Source organism: Herpailurus yagouaroundi, unplaced genomic scaffold, assembly GCF_014898765.1.
Source record: "Herpailurus yagouaroundi ecotype Mexico unplaced genomic scaffold, PumYag 162575, whole genome shotgun sequence".
Lineage (NCBI taxonomy): Eukaryota > Metazoa > Chordata > Mammalia > Carnivora > Felidae > Herpailurus > Herpailurus yagouaroundi.
Genome location: NW_024423296.1, coordinates 41,350 through 66,524, shown reverse-complemented (window position 1 = coordinate 66,524; position 25,175 = coordinate 41,350). Strand labels below are relative to the sequence as shown.

Here is a 25,175-nt window from a genome sequence, read left to right as displayed (position 1 = left end):
TTTAAGGAAAAGCACTTCAACCTACCAAATTCAGAAAAGGTTGGACGATTCACCATGTTGGTAAGGGTGTGAAGTGCCCTCCCGTTAGAAGGAACCGAATGAAATGACCAATATTTGACCTTCTTGGCCCAGAAGGGTGGCAATTTCATATGGTTCAGCCGACCTTGGTGTTGACCGGACTGTGAGCTGGTACATTTGCTAACATTGGGCAATTTGGCAATCCTGACCAAAAGAAATCCATCCTAAATATTTGCTGGACAGATTTTTGTAATGTAAAGCAACCACAGAGGATAGTGATTGCATGAATATCCATCCTGGGAAATTTTTGGAAAACACTCCTATGTCCATTAGCAGAGACAATCACACCACACGCACCCCTCAGTGGAATCTAGGAAGCTATAAGAATGAAGAGGTTCTTTCTGCATCATTAGAGAATAATATCTAATTTATTGATAATGCAAAAAGCCAAGTTAGAATGGTGTCTATTGTATCCAACCAGTTGTTTGAAACACAAAGGGTGGGGGTGGGGCTGGGGCTGCCTATGTGAGGGGAGGCACACGTGGGTACATGTAGAATATTTCTGGAAAAAGACTGTGCTTGTCTCTGGGAAGGGGAACCAGAGACTTGGAGGGTGAGGGTGGACAGAGACATAGCTTGTGTAAGAATACTCTTCTAGATCTTTTGCATTTTGTACCATGTGCACGTATTAATTTATTTTAAGCCCCTTTCCCACCAGGCTTTAATCTAGATAATAATTGCCCTGAGTTACTCCTGCTATAGGCCGCTCCTGCCTGGGGTCTGCTTCCTACCCCGGGATGTTAAAAGCTGGGTGGGCACCACGTGGGAACAATGATGACCTTACCAAATGGGACAGAAATTCATTGTCGAAGCAAAGGAAATACATTAGAACAGGCCACACAAAGTGCCCTGAAAGACAGAGATGGTGGCAGAGGGGGGCCCGGGGGGACTTTTCAGGCATTCCCTCCCGTCCCACAAATCATTTCCGAAATATGACCCCGGAATACGGCGGGTGTCAAATGAACACCTCAACACCAAACCGAGGGCGTTAAAGAATTTATTTCTGCAAAGATATAAGAGAGTACCACGTTTTTAACAAGCGTAAAGAGACTGTAAAACGTCTTCTGACACTGTGTCGTTGCTACAAAAATTATACCTGCGGAGGAAAACATTTTCAGCATGAGGATCATTTGCTGGTGGAAACGTGACCCCAGATGAGTAAACAGCAGCTAGCCAGCCCCCTGAAATTCAGATCCCTTGACTGGAAGGGCCTGCTCTACCAAGGTGAGTTCAGGGGATTCTTTCTAAGCAAAACCACTCAGAGAACATCCTCCACCCCTCTGGCTTCTTAATGAGCTGAGAGTGAATCAGCTGCGTCAGACCCAGGATTTTTTTTTTTTTCTTTTTTTGTTGAAACCAAGAGAGTCTCTGATGGGCCTGGCAATGCACTCCCAGGGGCACCCTAGCCTGCCCAGAGAAGACTTTCCCTGCAGAGTCAAGATCATGGACGTTCTTCATATGCGGCTTCTGGGAATATAAAATGTGGCAGCCTCTCCAGAAAAAGGGTCTGGCAGTTTCTCTAAAAGTTAAACCTAAAGTTATCACATGACCTAGCAATTCCGCTCCTATATACCCAAGAGAAATGAAAGCATGTGTCCACATGAAAACTTGTATACAAGCAGCATTATTCATAATAGCCCCAAGGTGGAAATAACCCAAATGTCCATCAACTGATTAATGGATAAACAAAATGTGGTGATATAATATTATTTAGAAATAAAAAGGAATGAAGTACAGACACATGTGACAACATAGATGGGTCTTGAAAACATGATGCTGAGTGAAAGAAGCCAGTCACAAAGGACTACGTATTATATGATTCCATTTCTACGAAATGTCCAGAGCAGGAAAATCAATAGAGATAGAAAGGAGACTGGTGGCTGCCTAGGGCTAGGCAAAGGGACAGGGAGATTAGTGGGTGACGGCTAATGGGTATGGGGTTTCCTTTTGGGGTAATGAAATATTCTAAAATTGATCACATGATGATTGTACAACTCTGTGAATATGTCAAAAAAGTCATTAAAGGGGCGCCTGGGTGGCTCCATCGGTTAAGCGTCCGACTTTGGCTCAGGTCATGATCTCACAGTTGGTGAGTTCAAGCCCTGCGTCTGGCTCTGTGCTGACAGCTCAGAGCCTGAAGCCTGCTTCACATTCTGTGTCTCCCTCTCTCTCTGCCCCTTCCTTGCTCATGCTCTCTCTCTGTCTCAAAAATAAATAAACATCAAAAAAATTTTTTTTAAAAGTCATTAAATTATATACTTCTCAAGGGTGAATTGTACAGTATGGGAATGATATCTCAATAAAGATATTAAAAAAAATGATCGTGAAGGATTGTCACTCCTGAGCGGTGAAGCCTGGTCAGGTTGGGGCAGCCACCCAGCCATGAGATGCAGGGCACTTCCTGGGTCCTCTGGCCCTTGAGGTGTCTCAAACGAGTTCTGTGAATCTCTGTATCTTACTCTCCTCATCTCAAAATGAGAGCAGTCGAGAGGTGGTATCTAAGCTTCCTTCAGACTCTAACATCCTACTATTTTATGATGCTCTTCTTTGAAGATGGCTTTCTTTCATTCTGTATTTAAATGTTTTTTAGGGGCGCCTGGGTGGCTCAGTCGGTAGAGCATCTGACTTTGGCTCGAGTCATGATCTCACGGTTTGTGAGTTTGAGCCCCGTGTCGGGCTCTGTGCTGACAGCTCAGAGCCTGGTGCCTGTTCAGATTCTCTGTCTGTCTTGTGCTCTCTCTCTCTCTCTCTCTCAAAAATAAATAAACATAAAAAATTTTTTTAAATATTTTTAAGTTTATTTATTTTGAGAGTGAGCATGAGTGGGGGAGGGGCAGAGAGAGCAGGAGAGAGAGAATCTAAATTAGGCTCAGTGTGGACTGTCCGTGTGGAGCCCAATGCATGGATCGATTGTGAGATCATGACCCGAGCTGAAATCAAGAGTACATCGCTACATCGCCTGAGCTACTCAGGCGCCCCTTTCGATATTTTAAACACCGTTAGGTCCTCTCCCAGCACCCCCTACCAAATAAGATTCTGTTCCCTTGAATAAGAAGAGATTGCTACTGTGATCCTAACCCACTCCCTATCCTTTCCATGACACAGTCTCCAAGCAAACCAATTCACGTTGTGAACAGCACCCCAACTGGAATTAACTTAGTGATTTCTTACAAGTTCTGCCCAGGCGTTTTTCTCATTGTTTGAGATAAAACAGTTTCATATTGGCCTGTTTCTCAAATCTATGCCTTATAACTAACTGATGCCTTGCTCCTGCCAAGTTGAATTTGGCCTGAGGAAAATGATATTTGATTTTTCAAAGCGAATCAGATGGATAGATGGGGGAGTTGAGATGAATAATTGGGTAGATAATGGATGGATGGCTGGATGGCTGGTCAGAAGGATAAAGAAGCAGATGACTGGATACATGGCCGTTGGATACATGGATGGGTGAATGGTTAAGCAGATGGACAGAAAGGGATGAACAGATAGGTAGATGGTTATTTAGATGGGTAGGTGGGTCACTGGATGGACGGATGGATAGATTGACAAGTAAATATAGATAATACAACGTATGTGGAATAAGAGATACGCACTCAGTCCCATTTTCACCGCTTTGCACCGTGATTTGCGAAGCCCCCAGCTTGGGCCGGATCAGATTGATCACATGGTTGTTCCAGAGGAACTTAACCTTCTGGATTTTTCCAACATTGATGTCCACGTCAATGTCACGCATATGACTTGCATGTGGTTGGAGGGATCCTCTGAAAGCACAGACATAAAATGTTGCATCAGCTGGATATACGAATCCATAGGATGATGGCAATCTATCATTTCTCCAAACGATGGCTGCTGTTGTTGGTTTTCTGCAAATACCTTGAATGACTTCGTGTACATCCAGCGGCTGCTAAAACACAACTGTATTTGTGACGAACACATCTTCAGAAAATACAGGACCAGAGATTTGTACTGTCTTAATTTGTCCTTAGGGGAAATCAAGCATTTGGGGAAGCATATTTACCCTATGATTATACTACAGGACTAACTAATCCAATGTCATATGTTTAAATTTTTTTTTTTTCAACGTTTATTTATTTTTGGGACAGAGAGAGACAGAGCATGAACGGGGGAGGAGCAGAGAGAGAGGGAGACACAGAATCGGAAACAGGCTCCAGGCTCTGAGCCATCAGCCCAGAGCCCGATGCGGGGCTCGAACTCACGGACCGCGAGATCGTGACCTGGCTGAAGTCGGACGCTTAACCGACTGCGCCACCCAGGCGCCTCAACCAATGTCATATGTTTAAAGATGTACGTGGTTCCACAGAGGTCTTCTGTTAGGATTTCATATGGAGCAGAGAAAGTTGTCGAAGAACTTTCACTTCACATGAAAAGCGTTATGTAAAAGTTAGTACAAAAACCAGAACGTGGTTTTGTAGCACAGTTACGCATTCATATAACACCTAGTTGCCAAGCACCTCCTATGCCCAGCAGAAGCTAGGTGCTGAGGTTACCAGAGCAACAAGAAGCTTGATATGTATGTATGTGTGGGGGGTGGAGAGGGTATGTGTTGGGAGGAGTCGCCACATAAACGGGCCTTTGAAGAATTTGATAACCATTAAACCTAAGTCAGAAAGCAATGACTGACATTGCAAAAGCAGTTAGTACATATCTCCTTTTAAAGAGTCAATTCCCTCTCTCTGGGCCTCACTTTTCTCATCTGTAAAATGGGATGATTGGATTAGGTGCTAATATTTTCCCGCAGCAACGACACTCTAGGATTCACTGGTTCTGTATAATAGATGGCCAGATTTACAAAGTTTATACCCGATATCTTAGGAATAGTCTTTTATGAAAAGTAGGACCACTTCACTTTACTGTCGAACTTACTTGAAGATTTCATATTGTTTTGAGTTCCCGTTACTTCCATACAAAGCAACCCTGAAGTACCCGCTTGTTTTCCGTTTTCCAGCCAGTGTGACCGACACCCTATGTCTCCAACCTGTCCAAAGACATACAATCAGTTCAATGAATTCATCTTGTTAGGAAAAAAATCACCCCATGGAAGCCTTCTTGCTCCAAGCTCTGAATCTCCCCCAGGATGCGAGGTAAGGGGGGAAGGTGACAGTGGTTTCTTTCATTGAAGTTGGAGTCCCAGAAACTCAGATTCTAGGTGGAGGTGAGCGATGCAGGGGGAAGAAAATATTGTTCAGCACAATCTCCTGCCAATACAGCAAGGCACACGCCCTGATGGATGAGAGACAGCCTCTTACTGCACGTGTGTGCCCGAAGTTCACATCATTACACAGAAAGGCCATCCGGACACGGAGATGTTTGCACCATTGGGATAAATCACCGGCTCCTCTCCTCTCGTTATTCACTATTTTCACACGCAATGAACTATTTTAATTTTTTGAAAATTTAACAAAAATCCCCAAATCTTCATCAGGACCCCATCTACCTGCCCTCCGTCTCAAGTTTGTCCTTGAGATAACCATGTTGATGTCTATACTTAATCAAGTCCAGGGGTTCTCAATCAGGGGTGATTTTGCACCTCTGGGGACGTTTGGCAATGTCTGGACACACTATGAGTTGTCACACCAGGAGAGGGGGCTGCTGATGGCATCTAGCGGCCAAGGATCTGCTAAATATCTTGTAATGCATTACAGCCCCCACCCCCACACCGACAAATGATCCAGCCCAAAATGTCAGTACTGCTGAGGTAGAGAAACCCTAATCTGGAGCTTTCCCTGAGCATTCATACATACATGGGTAAGTTTATAAAAGAATATCTAGGCTTTTTTCCCCTTCCACAAATAGAATGCACAGTTATTCTCTATTGTCTCCACCCGTCTTCACCTCAGACAGATTTACCACCCTCTTCTGTCCTGCTCTGTGTTCTGGAAGGCCACCCCCACCAGGGATCTCTGCTACTGGCTTTCTATTGAGTTCAGCCAATAAGAGACTTGTTCAGGAGATCAGGAAGCAGGAGGAAAGGATGGAACCATCTCTCATGCTCCCCTGCGGCCTCCTACTGTATACCAGATGTCCGGTGGTAACTCCCTGTCTCTGTGATAGCCCGATTCCAGGACCCCACAGCCACCAGATTCTGGGCGCCTCAGCACCCCTTGTTTGTTCCTTTAACCCCGCCCACACCCCTCAGAGTGGATCCTTCAAACAAGTCTCTTCATCTGAACCACTTCGATGAGTTCTCTCTCCTGTTGGGACCCTGGCTGACTCATGTTGTATTTCATTTGTTGTATTGATACGTGTCATTTGCCACTCGCATTTTTCACTTACTATGCTTTAGAGGATCTCTCTCTTCGGTACATAGAGCTCTCTCCTTGCTTTTATTTATTTATTTATTTTAAATGTTTATTTTTAATTCATTTTGAGAGAGAGAGAGAGAGAGAGAGAGCATGGGCAGGGGAAGAGCAGAAAGAAAGAAGAATCTCAAGCGGGCTCCATGCGGTCAGCGCAGAGAACCCAACTTGGGGTTCCATCTCATGAACCATGAGACCATGACCTGAGTGGATATCAAGAGTTGGACGCTCAACCGACTGATCTACTCAGGCGCCCCTCTTTTTGCTTTTCATGGTTAAATATAGTACTTGGTTGTTTACCAGTTGGTGGGCATCTAGGTTTCTCATCACTAAACTTTTAGCATTAAATACAATGCTGCAGTGAACATCTCTGAGCACACCTTCTTATGCAAGCGTTTTCCTAGGGTACGCCTGAGAAAGAGAATGACTGGGTTGAAGGAATATGCACATGAGACTTTATAGATACTTCCAAGCTGTTATCTTTCCTAAGTTTTGTGAGGATTACATGAGATGCTACCTGTGGAAAGTGTTTTGTAAAGTGCTGTATAATTATTTTTTAATTTATAACTCCCTTGGAAAGCAACTGCTATTCAGCCACCCTGTGTTATTACTTATAACAAATGAATCTTGACGATTTCACCATCTTGTACTTTTTTTTTGGTGAGAAGCTGGGCAAAATAACAACACAAACATAGCATGTGTGTGTGCATACATGTGTGTGTGCATATGCATGCATGATTGTGTAGGGTACTCCTATGACCGATCATCACAGGCGTGACCTCTTGACTTACAGTGATTTTGCCCCACACGATCATCTTCTGTTAATTGATTCATGCTTTTTGCCACCAGGGTGGGTGAGCACATGACCAGCCTGTGCCAATCATTGTACTTCATTCCATTGATCAGAATTATTGGCTATGGGGGTAAACAAGAGGAGAGACAATGCCATTCTACTGTCCTTCTGTTACACCTAAGCTGGCTGGAGTTGAGTTTCTGGCCGTTGCTAGCAGGGGTCCTGACTAATTAGGCTGCTCCACCTTTCCAAATTATTTGCAAGAGTTTTAAAAGAGTAAAATGGAAACTTACGCGTAAAGTTACCACTGTCTCCTGTGTTCAGGAAAAAGGTCTGTCCCACAGCTCTGGTTTTCCCCTGAAATTGGTCAGCATAGTGCCCCATTTGGGGGCATCCTTCAGGTGGACAAGGGAAACAGTTACCCTAGTGAAAAAACATAATTTGTTTGTTCATGCTGGGCTTTGACTCACTCACTCTTTCTAGAAAGCAAGTAATCCATCTTCCAACCCATCCTTGTATTTATCTACATGCACACACCCATCCCCCATCCATCCTCTCACCTACCCATCCAACCATCCATCTACCCATTCATTTCCCCTCCATCCTCTCATCTATCCACCCATTCACCTATCCATCCGCCCATCCTTCCACTCCTCCACCAACACGCATGCATCCATCTACTCATACATCCATGCATTCATCCTCCGAGTCACGCACAGAACTGTGTGAAGCCCTGCTGTGCACCCAAAGAAGTACCCAGAAAACCCGGAGTAGAGTTGGGAAGACAAGTCATATCCATGAAGCAATAATGTTAAAATATGGACGGGAACTGACAGACATCTTCCAGGAGGAGTAAATGGGACACATAAGTTATTCAAAAGAGCAGAGGAAGAGAAGATCTGTGACCATCTTCATTCGAATGCGTGTTACGTAACTGATCCCTGTTTGACGTTCCCCACATGGTAGCTCATCAGTTGGGCCTGGAGGAGGTGGTGTGCTCTGTTCAGATCAGACTAACGTTTTCTGCTACAGTGTCACCGGTCCTTGTTCTTTGCCCTCGCCACATCCATCGTCCATGGTGTGCAGAGCGATCCCGCACTTTGGAAAGCATTAAGACAAGTGCTGGAGGGGGTGGATACTATTACCCATGCCCTAACAGGAACCAGCACAGCCAGAGCTGCATAATAGATCCTCACACAGTCCTTCTGACGTTAGTTCAACCCAAGATGGTTAATTTTTCAAAATTAACTTTGACAGGAACGCATGTGAGTGTAAATATATTTTTACATTTACTTTGGAGAAAAAGGCATTTTGGAACTTCAAACTTTTGCAACCGCAGAATACTAACTGATTCAGGGAAGCAGCACACGCCTTCACGCCGGCTTGCTGCTGCAGAATTAATATCACCTCACAGAGCACTTGGGGACACGGTACTTCTATGATGGGTAAATCTGGCAGACTTTTTTTTTTTAAACCTTAAACAAGTAATCAAACTGTCAGTCCTCAAATAATGAGACGAAGTGCCACTAAATAAATGCCAGTGCCTCCGGTTGTGACACACTGAGGAGTCGAGAGCGCTCAGTGAAATCACGAAGAGATAACCAGACGAGTCGAGATTGTGGGATATTCTGCCGAACACTCAGCCTGGAATCTTCATGACGGTCAATGTCTTGAAAGACCAGTGAAAGATGCAGAGCTTTTCTGGATTAAAGGAGACTCAAAAATAAATAAATAAATAAATGCAATGGAAGAAAAAGAAGGGAAGAAAGGAAGGGAAGGAAAGGGGCAGGGAGGAGAAGAAAGTGAGGGAGGCAGGGAAGGGGGGAGAATGAAAGAAAGAAACAGACAGCTCTGGAGGACATGATTTGGATATTTGGAATTTGAATATGGGCCATATTTTAGAAAATATTAGTGTATCAATTTAACAACTTCTTGCATGTTGTTCTGTAGGAGAATGATCTTGTTCTCAGGAGATGGATGTTGAAGTATTTCTGAGCAGAGTCTTATTGTCTTGATTTTGCTCTTACAAAATTAAAAAAAAAAAAAAAAAACTATACGTATACATACATAGAAAGAGTTAACAATCGGTGCATGTAGGTGATGGGTGTACGGGTATTCATGTACTCTTCTTTTGACTTCTGTGTAGATTGGGAATTTTCCAGAATAAAAAGCTGGGATCTAGGGAAGACCCAGCAGGCAGGTCCCCTCCTGCCCACCCTGTCCCCGGGAGAGGAAGATTCTGTGAGGTTCAGCATTCCAGAACCTCCTCCCATTAGTCATGAGGTTACAGTTCCGCTCTGTTCCAAGTCACAGGGACAAAACCTGTCCTCCCCCCAGCCCCGGGGGTGACCTACCTCCTGAAAGTCATTGTAGGAGGCACATGGGTAGCCCAGGAAGCCGTCGGGGCTGGTGATGCTGCTTGAGTAATACTTATAGCTTCTTAGGTGATTGCACGCCACAAAGTCTCGGGTTCCTGAGGAAGCAAAGGCCATGGGAGCCCACAGGAGACATTTCACTTTTGAAGCCTGAACTGTTCCGACTGAGCAGAAACCCCTCCTTCCACATTTCACAGATGGGTGTCAGGGCGCCCTGACTTTGTGAAGTTTTTATCACTGACTTTGCCATACTTAGGGGCAAGTAGGAAATCTGGGGACTTGTTTAGGAATGGTGGTTGGCCAGAGTGGCTTTCCTCTCCTCACCCCTGTGTCCATTTGCCAAGAAGGTCCTACTCAAGGGCCAGCAAGTGTTGGGGAGTGACAGGTGCTAATGAGCACATTTGCTAAATCTTCTGGGGGCCCGGGCAGGGAACATAAAGAAATGATGAGGGCTGGGGGTCATGCAGGGGGCAGTGAGAAATGTGTATGCAGAGACAGAGACAGAGACAGAGACAGAGACAGAGACAGAGAGAATAGCAACGGTCTTTAAAGGGATCCTACACAGCCCGGCCACTTGTATGGTAAAGGCCCAGACTACTTGTTCCGATTTTTCATGAGAAGCCAGCATCCTGACTTTTACATGGAAACCTTTCCATGCTTAAATGATAGCAGTATATTCCCAGTTTTAAGATAGTCACTGTGGGGGCGCCTGGGTGGCTCAGCAGTGGGCTAAGCGTCCGACTTCAGCTCAGGTAATGATCTCATAGTCGGGGAGTTCGAGCCCTGCGTCGGGCCCTGGGCTGACAGCTCAGGGCCTGGAGCCTGCTTCGGATTCTGTGTCTCCCTCTCTCTCTGCCCCTTCCCTGCTCGCACTCTGTCTCTCTCAAAAATAGACAAACATTAAAAAAAATTTTAAATAGTCACTGTGAGGACCAATCACATACGGCTGTGGGTTGCATTCTGCCCGCTGGCCAGGCCGCAATTTTTGAACTCTGGACACCCTGGGCAGGCCTCTCGTGTGAAGCAAGCTTATTTGTGCCTTTGGTCCCAGGTTGAGAAATTCTTTCTTACAATTCCAGGCACAAGGTAAAAGCAGTGGACAGTAAGATTAATGGGGCCTTTGGCCACTCTTCTACCTATTTTATTTTATTTTATTTTATTTTACTTTATTTATTAGAGAGAGAACAAGCAGTAGAGGGAGAAAGAGAGAGAGAGAGAGAATATTTTAAGCAGGCCCAACGTGGGGCTCACTCTCATGACCCTAAGATCATGACCTGAGCTGAAATCAAGAGTCAGATGCTTAACCGACGGAGCCACCCAGGCACCCCTCACTGCGTTTTATTTATCATCTTTTTCTTTCAACCAAAGTCTTCTTGTTTGGAAAATCGTTTTTTCACTTCTCCAAAACTTTTGATGAACAGAGACACCAGACATAGCTGGGGGTCACTTTGGGAGGGCTCCTGGAGAAAGGCACATCGCCCCTTTGTGTCTGGGAAGCAGTGACGGGGTTAGCCCCCCAGGAGCTCTGGGCTCTCCACGCCCAGAAACTTTCTGCAGAAACTGGTTCAGTGTGGCCCACAACACTCATTACCAGACAACAGAACCTGTTTCAGACTTCATTGCTTCTTTCACCCCAAACTGTTGCCCTGGGATCCCATCAGAGGGGAACAAGAAGACTTACCTGTTCCTCCGCCCTGCGCCTGGGGGACTCAGGGTTCCATACAATAGACACACGCTCCAGTGTTCCTGGACTTATTCACTCGACATTGCCTCTTTCATTAAGCCTGGGCTCCTATTATTTGTGGCCTGCCGGTCACTTCTGGGAGCGAGCAGCCCTTAGTCACTTCTGGGAGGGGGCAGCCCTTGCTGTGACTCTCCGGGAGGCTGTCCCTAGAGTTGGCCGGTGCAGAGCCGAGAGGGAGTTAAAGCACCGTTTACTGGCAGTGGATGCTGGCTGTGGCTTCAGCAATCAGGTCGAGGATTATAAAAACGCCGCCGAAGGTCACTGAGCTCAGCAGAACAGACAGCGCTGGGTGCTTGCTTTCGGCTACATCCTGGTGGGTCAGGGAATGCCCCTGACACAGTCCCTGGCGTCCTGGCCCCAGGAACTCCCGGCTCAGACAAACAGATACTAAAATGAAATGACCACAGACTCAGAGCCTCCACTCTCAGGAGGCCAGTAAAGCCTGGTCTCAGGGGTGGGTGACAGGAATAGCCAAAGACCAGAACAAGGGCAGCTAACACAGATGATGCCTTAGGCCACCTAATGTTAAGGGTCCTGAGCCTGTCCTCTTAGATGAACGGAAACCCACGCAAGGCTCTTCCCCCAGGCCCTGGGCCTCATGCTACAAGCACCTGCTCCCCGAACCCTCAGAGCACGCCCCTGCTTTGTCTTCCTGCTAGCTCTTTTCTGGGCCTAGAACCTGACCACAGCACACGGCAAGGAAGCCTAAGCCCTTCAGACCTTTGCGTACACCCAGCTTCTTCAAGGAACAGGCACGGAGGCCAGAGCCCGAGCTGGGTATTAGGCAGCGTGCGGGTCCCTCCAAGTCTCAGCATCCTGACAAGGGGGAGATGGTCCAGGACGGGGCAGGAGGTCCGGGCTTTGCAGCCAGAAATTGGGCTCAAATCCAGGGTGGTCTTGGGCAAGCTTTATAACTTTACTGACTCAGTTTCCTTGTCTGTAAAACGGGGCTAATCAGAGTAAAGACCTCATGACATGGTTGTGCAAATGCCCGGCCCAGACCACGCACCGTTTCTCCCCACCAGGAACAGCTGCTGTCTTGCTTTCCTCACTCACGTACCTTCCCATAGTCCATTTATGTCAACGATGGTTGAAAGGGCATTTTTGTGACATCCAGGCATTTGCTTTCCTCCATTTGGATAGAAATCCAGATGGCCCACCTTTTGGCTCATTCCAAAACCTGAAGTTGGAAGCAGAGGTGACCAGGGAGGTAAGTGGCCCCAACGTTAGGCTGTGGACACAGACAGTGTTCAATTCCTTCCAACTGCAGCCAGAACCTTCTTGGAAAATTCTCTCCCGGGTGTAGCCATCCTGTCTGTGGCTCTCCAGAAAGTGCTCAGAGATGGGCACTTGGTAAGACAAGAAGGGAGGAGAGCACATGGGAAGAGAGATGAGAGGGAAACTAGGCTCTGGGTGAGCGTGCTCACGTGTGTGTGTGTGTGTGTGTGTGTGTGTGTGTGTGTGTCTGTCTGTCTGTCTTGGGGAGACCCTGAACAATACTGACATGCCCTGGCACCACTATGTACCAGCAGATACATATCAAGACTGGTGCATTTTTATTACTATATTCATTTAAAACTTTTGACTTCTATGTTATATTGTTCTATTGAGACCACATGACATTATATTGCCATCTTGAGAGCCCAGCCCAATGGCTAGGAGTTTTGGTTTTTGAAGCACGCAGACCTGCGATCACAGCCTGATTGTACTTCTAGACTCCGTAAGGTTGGGCAATTACCTGACCGTGTCGAACCTCAGTTTCCTCAGCAACGAAATTGTAAATAGTAATACTCACTTTTTAGGTTGTTATGATTAATGAGCTAATGTGTAGAAAATGTTCAATGCAGTATATGGTACTCAATAAGCGATATAGTTATCCTTGAAAACATACTTCTATTGGCACGTTTCATAAGTGGTTGCATAGGAAAGTAATGAAAAAAGAACAAGGACTTGTGAAGGATTAGATAAAAGGTTATATTTAATCTCTAACAAAACACACTGCAACCAAAGCTTTGACAAAAGAAGTGAAAAAAAAAAAAAACAACCTTTGCATGTTGCAGGACAGGTCAAACGTCAATAGGAAATACATCTGTCACTCTGGATAGTGGCAGATCGGAAAGGACACAAGGTTTGAAGGCTAAGTGATAGCCTTCTAGGCTGCAGAAGTATCTTTTGTTTGACCTGGGGTGGCAAGCTGAACCCACTGGCAATGTACTGGCTGTTTACTCGTGGCTGGCACCCATTTTGACAGCTCGTGCCCGAGACATTCCTGCAGTTAACCATTTTGAATGCCACCCCTGCGGTATGTGTATGCGGGGGCTCCTGGACTTACTGTCATCAGGGATGGCTGGTCACCAAGAGGTTCAATGAGGAACTCACCTAGGAAAGGGATCATGGGAGCAGAGTCCGTGTGAATCACATCCACAAACATGGCATCCGATGGGTCCAGCCGAACCTCCTCAGGCGTGCCCTGGAAGCATGGCTCTGCTGGATCCAGTCCTGAAATGGGGGAGGTGGGCAGTGAGGCCACACTCTAGGACAAACCAAGATCTAAATCCTGTACCCACAAAATCCACGGGGATTCCTGGGCAGAGTCCCAGACCTCAGTAGCCGTGATGTGGGCAATTGGGTCTGTAGCTCTTGGTCTGCTTAGGAGAGAGAAGTTGAGACAGAAAGGCTAACAGTGGGGTCACTGACCGTCAAAGAACATCCAGAAGTCTCTGGTGCCCGGCTCCAAGCAGGATCTAGGTGGCCCCCTTGTTCCCTCATCGTCTTTACCCTTTTCACCCTCGCTTGTTACTGTTTGGTCCCTGCTCTCCAAGACTGCAAGCTCCTGGCCTTGCCCACCTCCACCCAGGCCCGGGTCCCCCAGCCCCACACTGTCTAGTCCTCTGTGGCTGCCTACACTAGCCCCAGCCTACTGCTCACCCTCCCCCCGCCCCATTCTCCCCTGAAAAATCTGTTCTCTCCAAGACGGGGCTCAAATACCACCTCCGCTCTGAAAACTTAGCCCCTTGTTTCTCAGCACACATCATCCACATTGTGCAGGATTATTTTGTGTTCTTTAATTCTGCTCTGAATTTTACTTGCCTACTGAATCGTCTGCCTCTCGGACTAGACTGTGGGTTTCCTGAAGTAGGCTGTGCCCAGTTCATCTTTGAAGAGAGGCAGGGTGGAAGCTGCTGGGCACCCAGGACTCAGTGACCCGTATTTAGCCCTGGTTCTGCTCAAGGGCAAATACCTGTCCTCTCTGAACTTCAGTTTCCTCATCTGGAAAGCAGGAATCACAACAACCTCTCTTACAGGGTTATTGTGAAAACCCCTTGAAATGATGTAAGAGAAAGGACTTTGCAAACCGAAAAATTCTACAGAAACACAAACTATATAACACCCTTATTTCTTATCCGATGCCAGCAGCGTCCTGAGCAAAGGAGCCATTCATTAAATGTTGAATGCAACTGTTTGCCAAAGTCACACACTGATTTGCTCGCACAAAATAAATAGCCGGCTGTGTCTGTCTTGTGTGCATTACTTTTGCTAAATGATTCATTCATTCATTCATTCATTCATTCAGTATTTACCGAGCACCTCCAACATGGCAAGTTTCAGATAGCCCCTTTCATTTTTTGCCCGTGCATGGCACAGCATACATACTTGTGGAACTGCTGAGTCAACGTTTAAAAAATCACTTATTACTATTATATTACTCTAGCAATAATAACCTTGAAGTCATGGGTTCAGTATGCTAATTCCTTTTTCTTTTTAAAAAATATAAGTGTATTTTTATTTACAATCGGGTGTTTTCTAATACACGTGAAAACACGGTCAGTTATTTTTTGATTCAAGTCGGGGCTCCACCGACAGTCCGTTCGGGTTCGGCCAGTCGGGGGCGCGCGGGGCCATGCGTGAACGCGCTCTGGTCTGGCCCCTCCCCCCTCCCCCCCCCCCCCCCCCGCCCTCCCCCAGTCGGGGCCGCGCGCTCCGCACCTGTGATCCTGCCCACGCGGCCGCCGAGCCTCCTGCCCGCTTCGGCCGCCGCGTGCGCGCCCAGGCTGTGGCCGATCAGGTGCACGTCCTCGGGGCCGTAGCCCAGCTCGATCTGCGGACGGATGCCGAGTCACGTCCCACCGGCGGGTGGGGATGCGCGCCGGCGCCCGGCACCGGGAAGGGGGGGGGCGGGGGCAGGACCCGGGCTGGAAACTCCGTAGGAGCCACCCCGCACGATTCGGCCCCAGCGGTGCAACAGTGCTGACCAGCCGCCACCGCGTTAACTGCAGGCGGCCCTGGCGGGGACGGAGGTGCGGGGGTGGGGGGGGGGCTGCTCCCACCCAGGCCCCACCGCTGGGCGCCCTCCCCTGGTCTCCTGCAGGAGATCGGCCTGTCTGGGAGAGCGTGGCTGGTGGGCCTGGCTCTGGGATTCTCCGGAATACACTTTCCAAAAGGCTGTAAGAGGCCTTCCCTCCTGGGGTGATTTTGAAGACACATCTAAGCTGAGAGTCGCTAGGCGACCCACTGTGCGCCGGGAATTCCCAGAACAGCCTGCGTGAAATAAACAGGCTTTATTTCCGAAGGGGAAACTGAGGCTCAGAGAGGTTAGTTTGCCTCGGGGCCCCTAAGTAGGAGTCTTCAGGACAATCCAGGAGAGAGGAAAGCTGTAGCTTCATCTTAGAAAACGCCCTTTTTGGGCTTCCAGGCCTGCCCCCCCGGCCCAGGGGTCCTTAGGCTGCCTCTTAGGTCAAGGCGGTGCTAGCCTGTCCCCTCTCTGCCCGCCACCCACGGGATGTGGCCCAGGCAGGGTTTTACCAACAGCCGTTGTATTAAGAAAGCTATCTCTGCTCCCACAACCCGAATGTTGTGCACCGCTTGGGTATATTGTGTCTTTGCCCCACGTCTCCAGTCCACGCAGATGCAGTTCACCTTCTCCACTTGAAACATTTTCTGGGGAAGACAAGTTAAGAAGGAGAAACCAGTTTATTAACAGCCACCAGTTGTACACGCCAGAGATAGGAATTCACACCCGTCAAGTACCTACTTGTGCCAGAGCCTTAATATTCCTGACACTTGTCTTTTCACCACATCGCTATCAAATGGGTATACTTATCCCCACTTTAACAGATGTGGAAACTGAGGCCTGGAATGGATTAAATGACTTATAAGGTCTCATAGATACTTAGTGACACAGCCAGATCAAAAAGATCACTTACTAGATCAGGGATTAGTGAACTATTACCCCAGGGCCAAATTCACCTGCTTTTATAAATAAAGTTTTATTGGAACACAGCCACATACTTTGTTTACTTATTGTGTATCTCTGCTTCTGAGCTAAAAGAGGTGAGTTAAAACCATATGACCCAAATTGAACACAAATGCAAAAGTAATTGCTCCCTAGTTCTCCACAGGAAGCTTGTGGACCCCTACACCAGAGAGTTGAAGCCATGGGTGTGATGCTTGTATGTTCCCGACAATGCTTTGATGGGAGATCTAAGGTACTGAAGGACAAGTTTAATAAGAAAATTTAGACTGAGGTAGGATACAGCTTTCTTGGATATATGCATCTTTTATATCATGTGCTATGACCACAGTCTATTTGCCCAAGCACGGATACTGGTCCCTTGAGGGGGAAAAATAAATGTCAGAAAGGGCCACTCCATATACTTTGTTCATTTTGGAGTGCCCTGGACTGGAATTTGGTTTGAGGTGCGGAGGAGTTGGCTGGAGACTGGGGCATCATGGTGGATTGCTGTCGTAGACTCTAAGTCTAATGTTCTCTTTTGTCTTAGCAAAACAGCGGACACAGGATTAAAAAGAGAGATGGCTAATGTCCGGGAAAAAGACAAGAGCCACGAATAAGGGTCCTTGCCTCATATTTATTCAGATCAGAAGGCTTACAAACGTGATGGGCCTGCACAACGAGACAAAGAAACTGTGAACATTAATTTGAGGATGTGAAGGGGAAAAGGGGATTTTGAAGATATACAGTGTTTGGGGTTTGGGTCAATATAAAACAAATTGCAGGCACCGGGCAGATGGGTAGATGGTTGTTAACAGCAGACAGGAGGCACCCTGCCTGTTAATCTTTGCCAGCCTAGGGGATGAGACAGACAGGGGGAATAACCTCAGGGTTAACAAGACACCTTTTCTTTTGTTAACCATCTCTGCTCTGGGCCGCTTTGCCTGAAGCGCAGTTATCCAAAGTCCAGTTCACCAATTTACCTGCCCTGGCTCTATTCTCCTCTGAAAGTGGCTTTCTGTTGTAGTACTAAACTTGGGGTGCTTTCACCCTGAATATCTAATCTTGTCATTCCTATGTATCGGGCACCTTTGCGCCGATTCTATTTCAGGCCTTTGCCTCTCTCTATATATTTTGGGGGTTTCAGCACCCCCTCCCTATATGGGGGTGCCTTTGCACCTCCCTATTCTTGGCACCTTTGTGCCTCACTATTCTTGGCACCTTTGTGCCTCCCTTTTCTTGGAGTGCCAATCTGGTTACCCAAAGTCGGGTGTGAGCATTTTATGACTTTGTGTTTCTTTGCGCCTTGTTAACCCATTGGTGTAGACCCTGGGGATTCCTAAGCTGATCCCCCACAGATTGCGTCTACCTGACTCTTCCATCTCCAGGTCTACACAGTTTCCTTCTGGGACTCCAGGGGCATGTGTGAACCACCCCAATTCCAAGAGAAGAAGAGAGCCCTTGGACAGAAGCTGGTGAAGTTGGTCTCAGCGTAGACTAAGCCCCAGAGAACCATGGCCCTGGGCACCTTCTGCGGGCTAAATCTCTAGATACACAGGATTTTGGTGTTTTAAGGACAGGAGATCTGGTTTTGCATTTCCAAGCCTGGATTCAACTTTGGGCAAGTATTGAACTTCTTTATGCCTTAATTTGCTCATCTACAAAATGGAAACAATAACTATATCTTCCTCACAGTGTTGCTGGGAGGATTAAATGGGACAAGCACTGTGAAATGATTATACCTGCACAGTGTTAGGCTCATAGTAAATGCTCGGGAAATGGATGTTATGAATAATAATTCATTATTAATATTCATGATAACTTCAGAGCTGTGCTGTCTAGTATTATAGCCACTAGCCACATGTGGCTATTTAAAATCCATTAAAATCCCCCCAAATTTATTGAAATCCAATGACTTTAACATTCAGCTCTGTGGTCCTACTAGCCACATTTCAAATGCTCCATAGGCACAGGTAGCTAGTGGCTCTTGATTTGGATATTTCCATCAGCACAGAATGTTCTATTGAATCGCAAAGCTCTAGAAGGTAAAGTTAAGTGGTTTTATGTCACACAGGGATTTTCTATAAACCATCAAAGACAAATGTCAGGTAATTTGCTGTAGTCTCCACCTCTGGTACTTTCTGATTAGACTGTGGCTCTTTTCAGCCTCAAGAGGAGCTGGTTGTCTAGAAGTTGTTGAGTTGGGAGAACTTGACAATGGATGTCCTGAGAACCGAGGTTTTCCTTGGTTTTAGAAAGGACAGTTCTCTCCCTGAGTATTTCCTTTCCCAGTCTCAGGGATGTTGGAGCTGCAGTGTTTGAACCTAGCTGCTGGGTGCTCATCTCCTTACGGAGTGGCCAGGTGAGGAGGGTGGGCACCTACCTTGCACATGTCCAGCAGCCAGCTCTCTTCCCCCTTGTCTATGAAGCCATGGATGATGAAGCGTGTCTTGCGTTCCAGTTGGAAGTTTGAAGCCTCGACAGTGTCTAGATCAGTGGCAGTGATCAGCTGGTTTAATTACAAAAGAGGAGTTTGAATGTTGGCCTTTCCAACCCATGGAGCTGTTAGAGTCAGTTCCAATAAGACTGAGGTCATGGGTTCCGCTCCCATGAGATTGGGTCAGGCTAGAACAGGCCTTCCTGACCTGGGGTTGGAGTACAGAATCCAGAAAGTCCAAGTTCATGGACTTTCTGTTTTCATTAACCCCTAATTGACATCTAGCATTTCTGTTCATTATGAAGTCAGGCAACAAACTGTAGTAGTATTGACGTACTCTGTCACCAGTAGAAGTCACAGATATTTTCATGTTACAATCGTTACAGGTACCTTAAAATAATTTATCCTCATTGCTATTTTTTTACTTTTTATTTATTATTTATTCACCTTTGAGAGCCAGAGTGCAAGCAGGGGAGGAGCGGAGAGAGAGGGGGACACAGAATCTGAAGTGGGCTCCAGGCTGTGAGCTGTCAGCCCAGAGCCTGATGTGGGGCTCGAACCCACAAACTGTGAGATTGTGACCAGAGCCGAAGTCTGACACTTGATTGAGCCACCCAGGCACCCCTAGACTCATTACTATTTTAAATTACAGTAGTTCTTAGATGAGCTGCTAGATCTTGTTATTTAGTGAGATAATAAAGCAGCACATATTTATCGAGCATGTTCTGGTAACTGTTTTTCAATAGAGTTGGTGTCTTTTGTAATCCAATGCATTTCACTTTATGCATTTAAAAACTCATCCTGAGAAGGGGCCCTTAGGCTTCCCCGGATACGGAAGAGATCTCTGGCCTGGAAAAGATGAAAAACTCGTGGGCCAGAAATACCAGGCTTAAAGGGGGAGATTCAGCTCAAATGGAGCCTTCGGGGGCATCTCAAGGTCCTGAGACTTAAGAACAGATTTCCAAATGCCCTCAAGCCCCTTTCTACCGGACCCCATAGGCAAGATGCCCGAAGAAGGATCCCAAAATAAAAAACAGCACAATAGCCACGTGCAAGCAGACTCCCAGCTGGGAGCGCTGAGTCCCCTAGACTCCCACAGTGGGTGACCTCAGGGACCTATAGATAGACACCTGGCTCTTTAAACTCTGCCAGGGACTGGGGCTGTCAGCTGCTTGGATTGTCAGCAGGTTCTTCCTGATCACTGGTAATCACCCGAAGGAAGCCTGTCCTGCTTCCACCTGGCAGGCCTCCTGGGAACTAACGGGTGCTCTGAGGGTCCCCACCTTTTGTCCTTTGTGGTTAAGTATCCCTTCTTCCCCATCGGTCTTCCAGATCCTCAGGAAGGATTTATACTTCCCTACTTGTACTCCATTGAGGGGCCTCTCTCCCTCGACTGCCTGGTGCAGGAGAAAGACAGACTCTCCCATGGGTACACCAGGCCTGGGCTTCTCTACAAATGCCACTCATTCCCTCCCAGGGACAGGCTGCTGATGCCGGGAAGCCCCTCAATCCCTATGCACAAATGTTTGTGAATATGTTAGTTTCCGGACTGGGTGTCCGTAGATGTCATTAGATATGCATAGGGGGTTATGATCCTGAGAGCTGAGATGGCTCTAGGTCAAACATTGGTGCGGAAACATCATCTGGAAAGTTCCAAAGCAGTGCATTTTTCCTTAGACCACCATGTGAAGGCTCCACTGTGGGCACCCAAATCCACCCACCGGGCAGTGTTTCCACGCCCACTCTTACTTGGAAGTTGTTCGGATTTTCATTGGTGTACAGAAGAAAGCGGGTGTCAATGTCCTTGGGAGCCCAGGGAAATAACTTTAAAGGCCTCTGAAGGATCCCCGTCCATGGTTTTCCATCAGAAAAGCAGCCAAGATGTCCATAACAGATCTCTTTTCCTGGGGCAGGAAGAGCAGTGAGCAGTAGCAATGTCATCTCAGCTACACAAGAGGACTCTTCAGGGAGAACCCAGGCCTGATTATGGCCAGTGTTGGTCTTTATCTTTGCCAGTCATTGTTGCCCAAACTTTTGTGGTGATAAGAATCACCGGGGAACCGGGAGTGACTACGTGTGTCACATATACACAATCCCAGGCCCCTCCCTCAGAGATTCTGATTTAGAGGGTCTGGGGTGGGCTGCTGGAAACAACATGTTTAATGCTATTTAACCCTTATCATTAGGCCAGTTGGGGAATCACTGAGAATTCCCGGGAACCTTCTGCCTTAAAACTACTTCTTCCAGGAAACTCCCAGAAGGCCCTTGACATGTATGCATCAAGCATCAGCTATTTCTCAAGTGTGAAGCTGTTAATGCTTCTTAATTCACCTGGACGTCTCCATTACATCCAGCACCAGCCCGTGCATATGGTAGACATTTGTGGGTACTTGTCCAATTCACATGACTTCATGCTATCCTTTTACACACACCTTTGCCCCAGATTATTCTCTGCCATTTCAGATTTTCCCTATTGTTCCTTGGAAAGGTAGCTTTTTGCATCATCGTGTACACAGTAGGGGCTTAGTACATGCAACTGATGACCCAGATAACCACATCAAAATCTGAGGGTCCATTCTCCAGCCTACAACACAAACACTTCCCCAAGAAATTGTCACTGAGGGTGACCTAATGAAACCCAGAGGACTGCAGTGGGTCTCCCTCTTGGGTGCCAGAGACCACACTAGCACTTTACCAGTATTATCCCATTTAAGACTCAAGACAGCTCTGTGAGTTAAGGAATTTGTATTATTACATCCGTTTTACAGATGAGGAAACCAGAGCACAGAGACACAGAGTAAGCTGCCCAAGGTCACAGCTGGCGGTGGAGCCAGGGTTTGAACCTGCGAAGTTTAATTGGGAATAAAGCTAGGTGCTGAGGAGACAGAGATAGATCAGGTTCAAACCCTGCCCTGAGAGAGAGGAAATCTAACGGAGAAGGAGTAATTAATGATGGAGTGGAGTTCACTCTGGGAAGCCGAAACAGCCCTGGAGGAAGGGTGGCAAGAGACTAACGCTGGCCTGGCCGCAGGTGGTAAATGCACGAGCGTGGGGGCCAGGTTAGGACACTGGGGCTGTTAGGGGCAGGGTGGGGAAGTGCTGGGGGGCACTGAGCTGGTGAGTGGCTTGGGGGCTACGCTTCATGAAGGTGTTTGGCGGGGACTAGTGTAGGCGGCTCTGAGGAGGGAGAGCCTGAGGGAGGGGTGGAAATTAAGGCAAAGGTGGGAAGATGGGAGTAGGAGGTCGTGTCTGAGCCTGGTTTGGGACAAGTGAGTTTGAGGCATGGTGGGAGGCCCTGGAACTCAGGAGGGTGGGGAACCAGAGGCTGGGCAAAGGGGAAGCTCCGAGGCCAAGAACAAAGGGGGGTGCCTGGGAGTGACTTTTGGGGGATGCCCAAGTCTGGGGCAGGAGGAGGCAGCAGATCAGCAAAGGAGATCAGAGGAGCAGCCCCACCGACCCCAGACTCTGTTGTCGGGAGCCCAGTCTCACTCCAAGGCTAGGATGGAAGGGAAGTCCCAGAGTGGGGAGCTGGGGGCAAGGGGGAGGAGTCTGGATGCAGAAGAAAACCTCAGCAGGGATGCCAGGAGACGGCTCTTGCGAGAAGCATGCTCCAGCAGGGCTTGGGGGGGGCCACGCCAGGTAGTGAGGGGTTCTGCCTGATGGGAGGAAGTGAGGCAGAGAGGGAGGCCCCGGGTGCACCTGTGAGGCACACCTGTGAGGAGGTGGGGGTGATGGGCAGTAAGCAGTCTGGAGGTCCCGGGGCTCTGGTGGCCAGGGAGGTTGTTTCTGTTTTAGGAGGCGTGGATCCTGGAATCCGTATCTGAATCTGGACAGAGGCCACAGGAGAGGGGCTGATCGGAGCTGGGGCGACAGAGACCCGGTAAGGAGAGAACGTGGGGGCCCCGGGCAAGAAGACGGGCTCATCGGGGTAGGCCTGGCAGCACAGAAGCTCTCAGGGGGACACATCCATGTAGCTTTAGTCTGCAGACATGCACTTGTCCACTCGAGGAACCGAGGGTGTGAGAGGCCAGCCGATATCGTCTCACCCTCCACCTGCTCCCTCTGCTGCACACCTCTCAGCCACTGGAGCCTTTGCAGGGAACAGGACCAAGCAGCCTGACTGCCCGGGGTCATCTGTGTCAGGCACATGGCCACAGAGTCAACACTCCCCAAATGATGGCCATGTTGCTTGTCTTGCAATAATGATAATGCTATTATTTACAGCGATGGTAACAATGATGGCAATGTCTCCAGCAGCCTCACCCCAGAGGCCAACCCAGTCGCTTTCTCCCCAAAGGGACGGTGACAGCATCCTCACCTCTGACTGTGGCCAGCAGGAGAAGTCCGATGGTCCAAGAAGGCAGCATCTAGGTAGACAAAAATATAGACACGCAGAGACACCCCTGCGCCCAGGGATGAGGCTGGCAGTCCCAGAGCCCGGACAGGGGAGGAAGCCTGGGGCACAGCCAGGGCCCATGACTCTCACCCTGAGGCTGACGCCTCCCCGCACCCAGGGCGTTGGGCAGCAATGCTCTAAGTCCGCGTCTCAGGGTGTTCCCACCGCAGCGGCTGTCCCCCCTTCTGGGCCATGTCCCTCTGGCAGCCCCAGCCCCCCCGAGCCCCTGCCCACGCAGGAGCCGTGACTTACTATGTGGCAACCAGAGCTTCCTCTTACAGCCCAACAGGTCGGCCAGTGGCTTTTATACCCAGGTTGTATCCTTTGGACTCCTTAGAGGAGAGAATGGGGGAGGCGAGATAGTGCTCTGCACATGCGTGCTTGGAACTCAGGTTATCGTAAACACATACTGCCGCCCTGCCCAGAGCGCAGGCCTATTTGTAAAGTGGGATTCAAGGAGGGGGGCACCTGGGTGGCTCAGTCAGTTAAGTGTCCGACTTCAGCTCCAGTCACGATCTCATGATCTGTGAGTTCGAGCCCCGCATCAGGCTCTCTGCTGTCAGCCTGGAGCCCACGTCAGATCCTCTGTCCTCCCCGCTCTCTCTTCCCTTTCCAAGCTGTGCGTGCTCTCTCTCTCTCTCTCAAAAAGAAAACATTAAAAAAAAAAAAAAAATAATGGCGTGGGATTTGAGGAAAGGAAGACCAGAACTGGGGGCAGGAAAGGACTCTGTGATCTCACTTGACAGATTCAGTTGCCAACATCTGCGTTCCCCAAGCCACAGAGAAACACCAAGCTTGGAACCACAAACCCCAAGCCCATCTTGTGGCTCTGCAGTTCTTGCAGAGCGGTGTGGACGGGCGGACTGAACCCCTGCTGTTCAGTGGAAATGCCTGTTTATGAAGACACAGTCTCATTTACTCGGGGCTAGGGTAGGCGGGGAGCAGCCCTCCAGAGAACCTGGATAGAGAATAAAAATGCAGGCAATTCTGCTGACCAAGAAGCTCAAAAGAATAAAATGAACACTGTTCAACTATAGCTTTGTTTGGGGGGTGGGGGTGGAATCCACACAGTCTATTTTAAGAGCATTTCTGAACTATATCACCTGTACCTTGTCCTGGAGATAAGAAGGCGAAGGTGGTTTCTTCCTTTCACTGCTGAGAGGAGGACCTGGGTGAACAGCCAGGTGCCACCCTGCCGATTTTGAAATTGATGTATAACTTAGATATGCCAAAGTGCGTAAATCTTAGGTTTCAAGCACAGTGTAATGAGTTTTGACAAATGTGTGTGCCCCAGATCAACATATAAGACATTTCCAGCAGCCAGAAGTTTCTCTCATGATCTTTTACCATCCTGCCCAAGCAATGCTTTGATTTCTATCACCATGGATTCGTTTGGGCTGTTCTAGAATTGCATATAAATAGATTAATACAGTATGGGCACCTTAAGGTCTTGCTTCTTTCCCACAATTGTTACATGTGTAATAATTGCTTACTTTATTATTTTTTATTAGCTTTTTATTACTGTGTCATATTGATTTATCTCTGTGTGAATATATCGCCGTTGGTTTATCCTTTCTGCATTGGTGGACGTGTGGGTTCTTTCTAGTTTGGGACGATTATGAAATATTATGCTGCTAGGAACGTTCTAGTTTGGTACAAGTTCTTAGGTGGACACATACACTCATTTCTCTAAGGTTTACATCCAGGAATAGAACTGCCGAGTCCTGCCACGCATGAATGCTTAGCTCTAGGAGATGCTCTCCCAAGGTGACTGCACCTGTAAAGTCCCACTGGCATTGGGTGAG

The 25,175-nt window shown here is 47.9% G+C and overlaps 1 protein-coding gene across 1 annotated transcript; it reads right to left on the bottom strand.

Annotated features, from left to right (window-relative positions):
* Nucleotides 1–1,057: 1,057 nt before the first annotated feature.
* LOC121026860 (pancreatic lipase-related protein 2-like) lies at nucleotides 1,058–23,869 on the bottom strand. The gene is made up of 13 exons (XM_040469667.1): nucleotides 23,623–23,869; nucleotides 23,293–23,341; nucleotides 20,724–20,878; nucleotides 18,921–19,046; nucleotides 16,111–16,245; nucleotides 15,295–15,406; nucleotides 13,687–13,806; nucleotides 12,368–12,487; nucleotides 9,543–9,661; nucleotides 7,482–7,611; nucleotides 4,963–5,074; nucleotides 3,672–3,839; nucleotides 1,058–1,174 (listed from the first exon to the last, which is right to left on the bottom strand). The coding sequence occupies exons 2-13, from the start codon at nucleotides 23,339–23,341 to the stop codon at nucleotides 1,111–1,113; spliced, it is 1,410 nt and encodes a 469-aa protein (XP_040325601.1). The 5' UTR covers nucleotides 23,623–23,869; the 3' UTR covers nucleotides 1,058–1,110.
* Nucleotides 23,870–25,175: the final 1,306 nt, after the last annotated feature.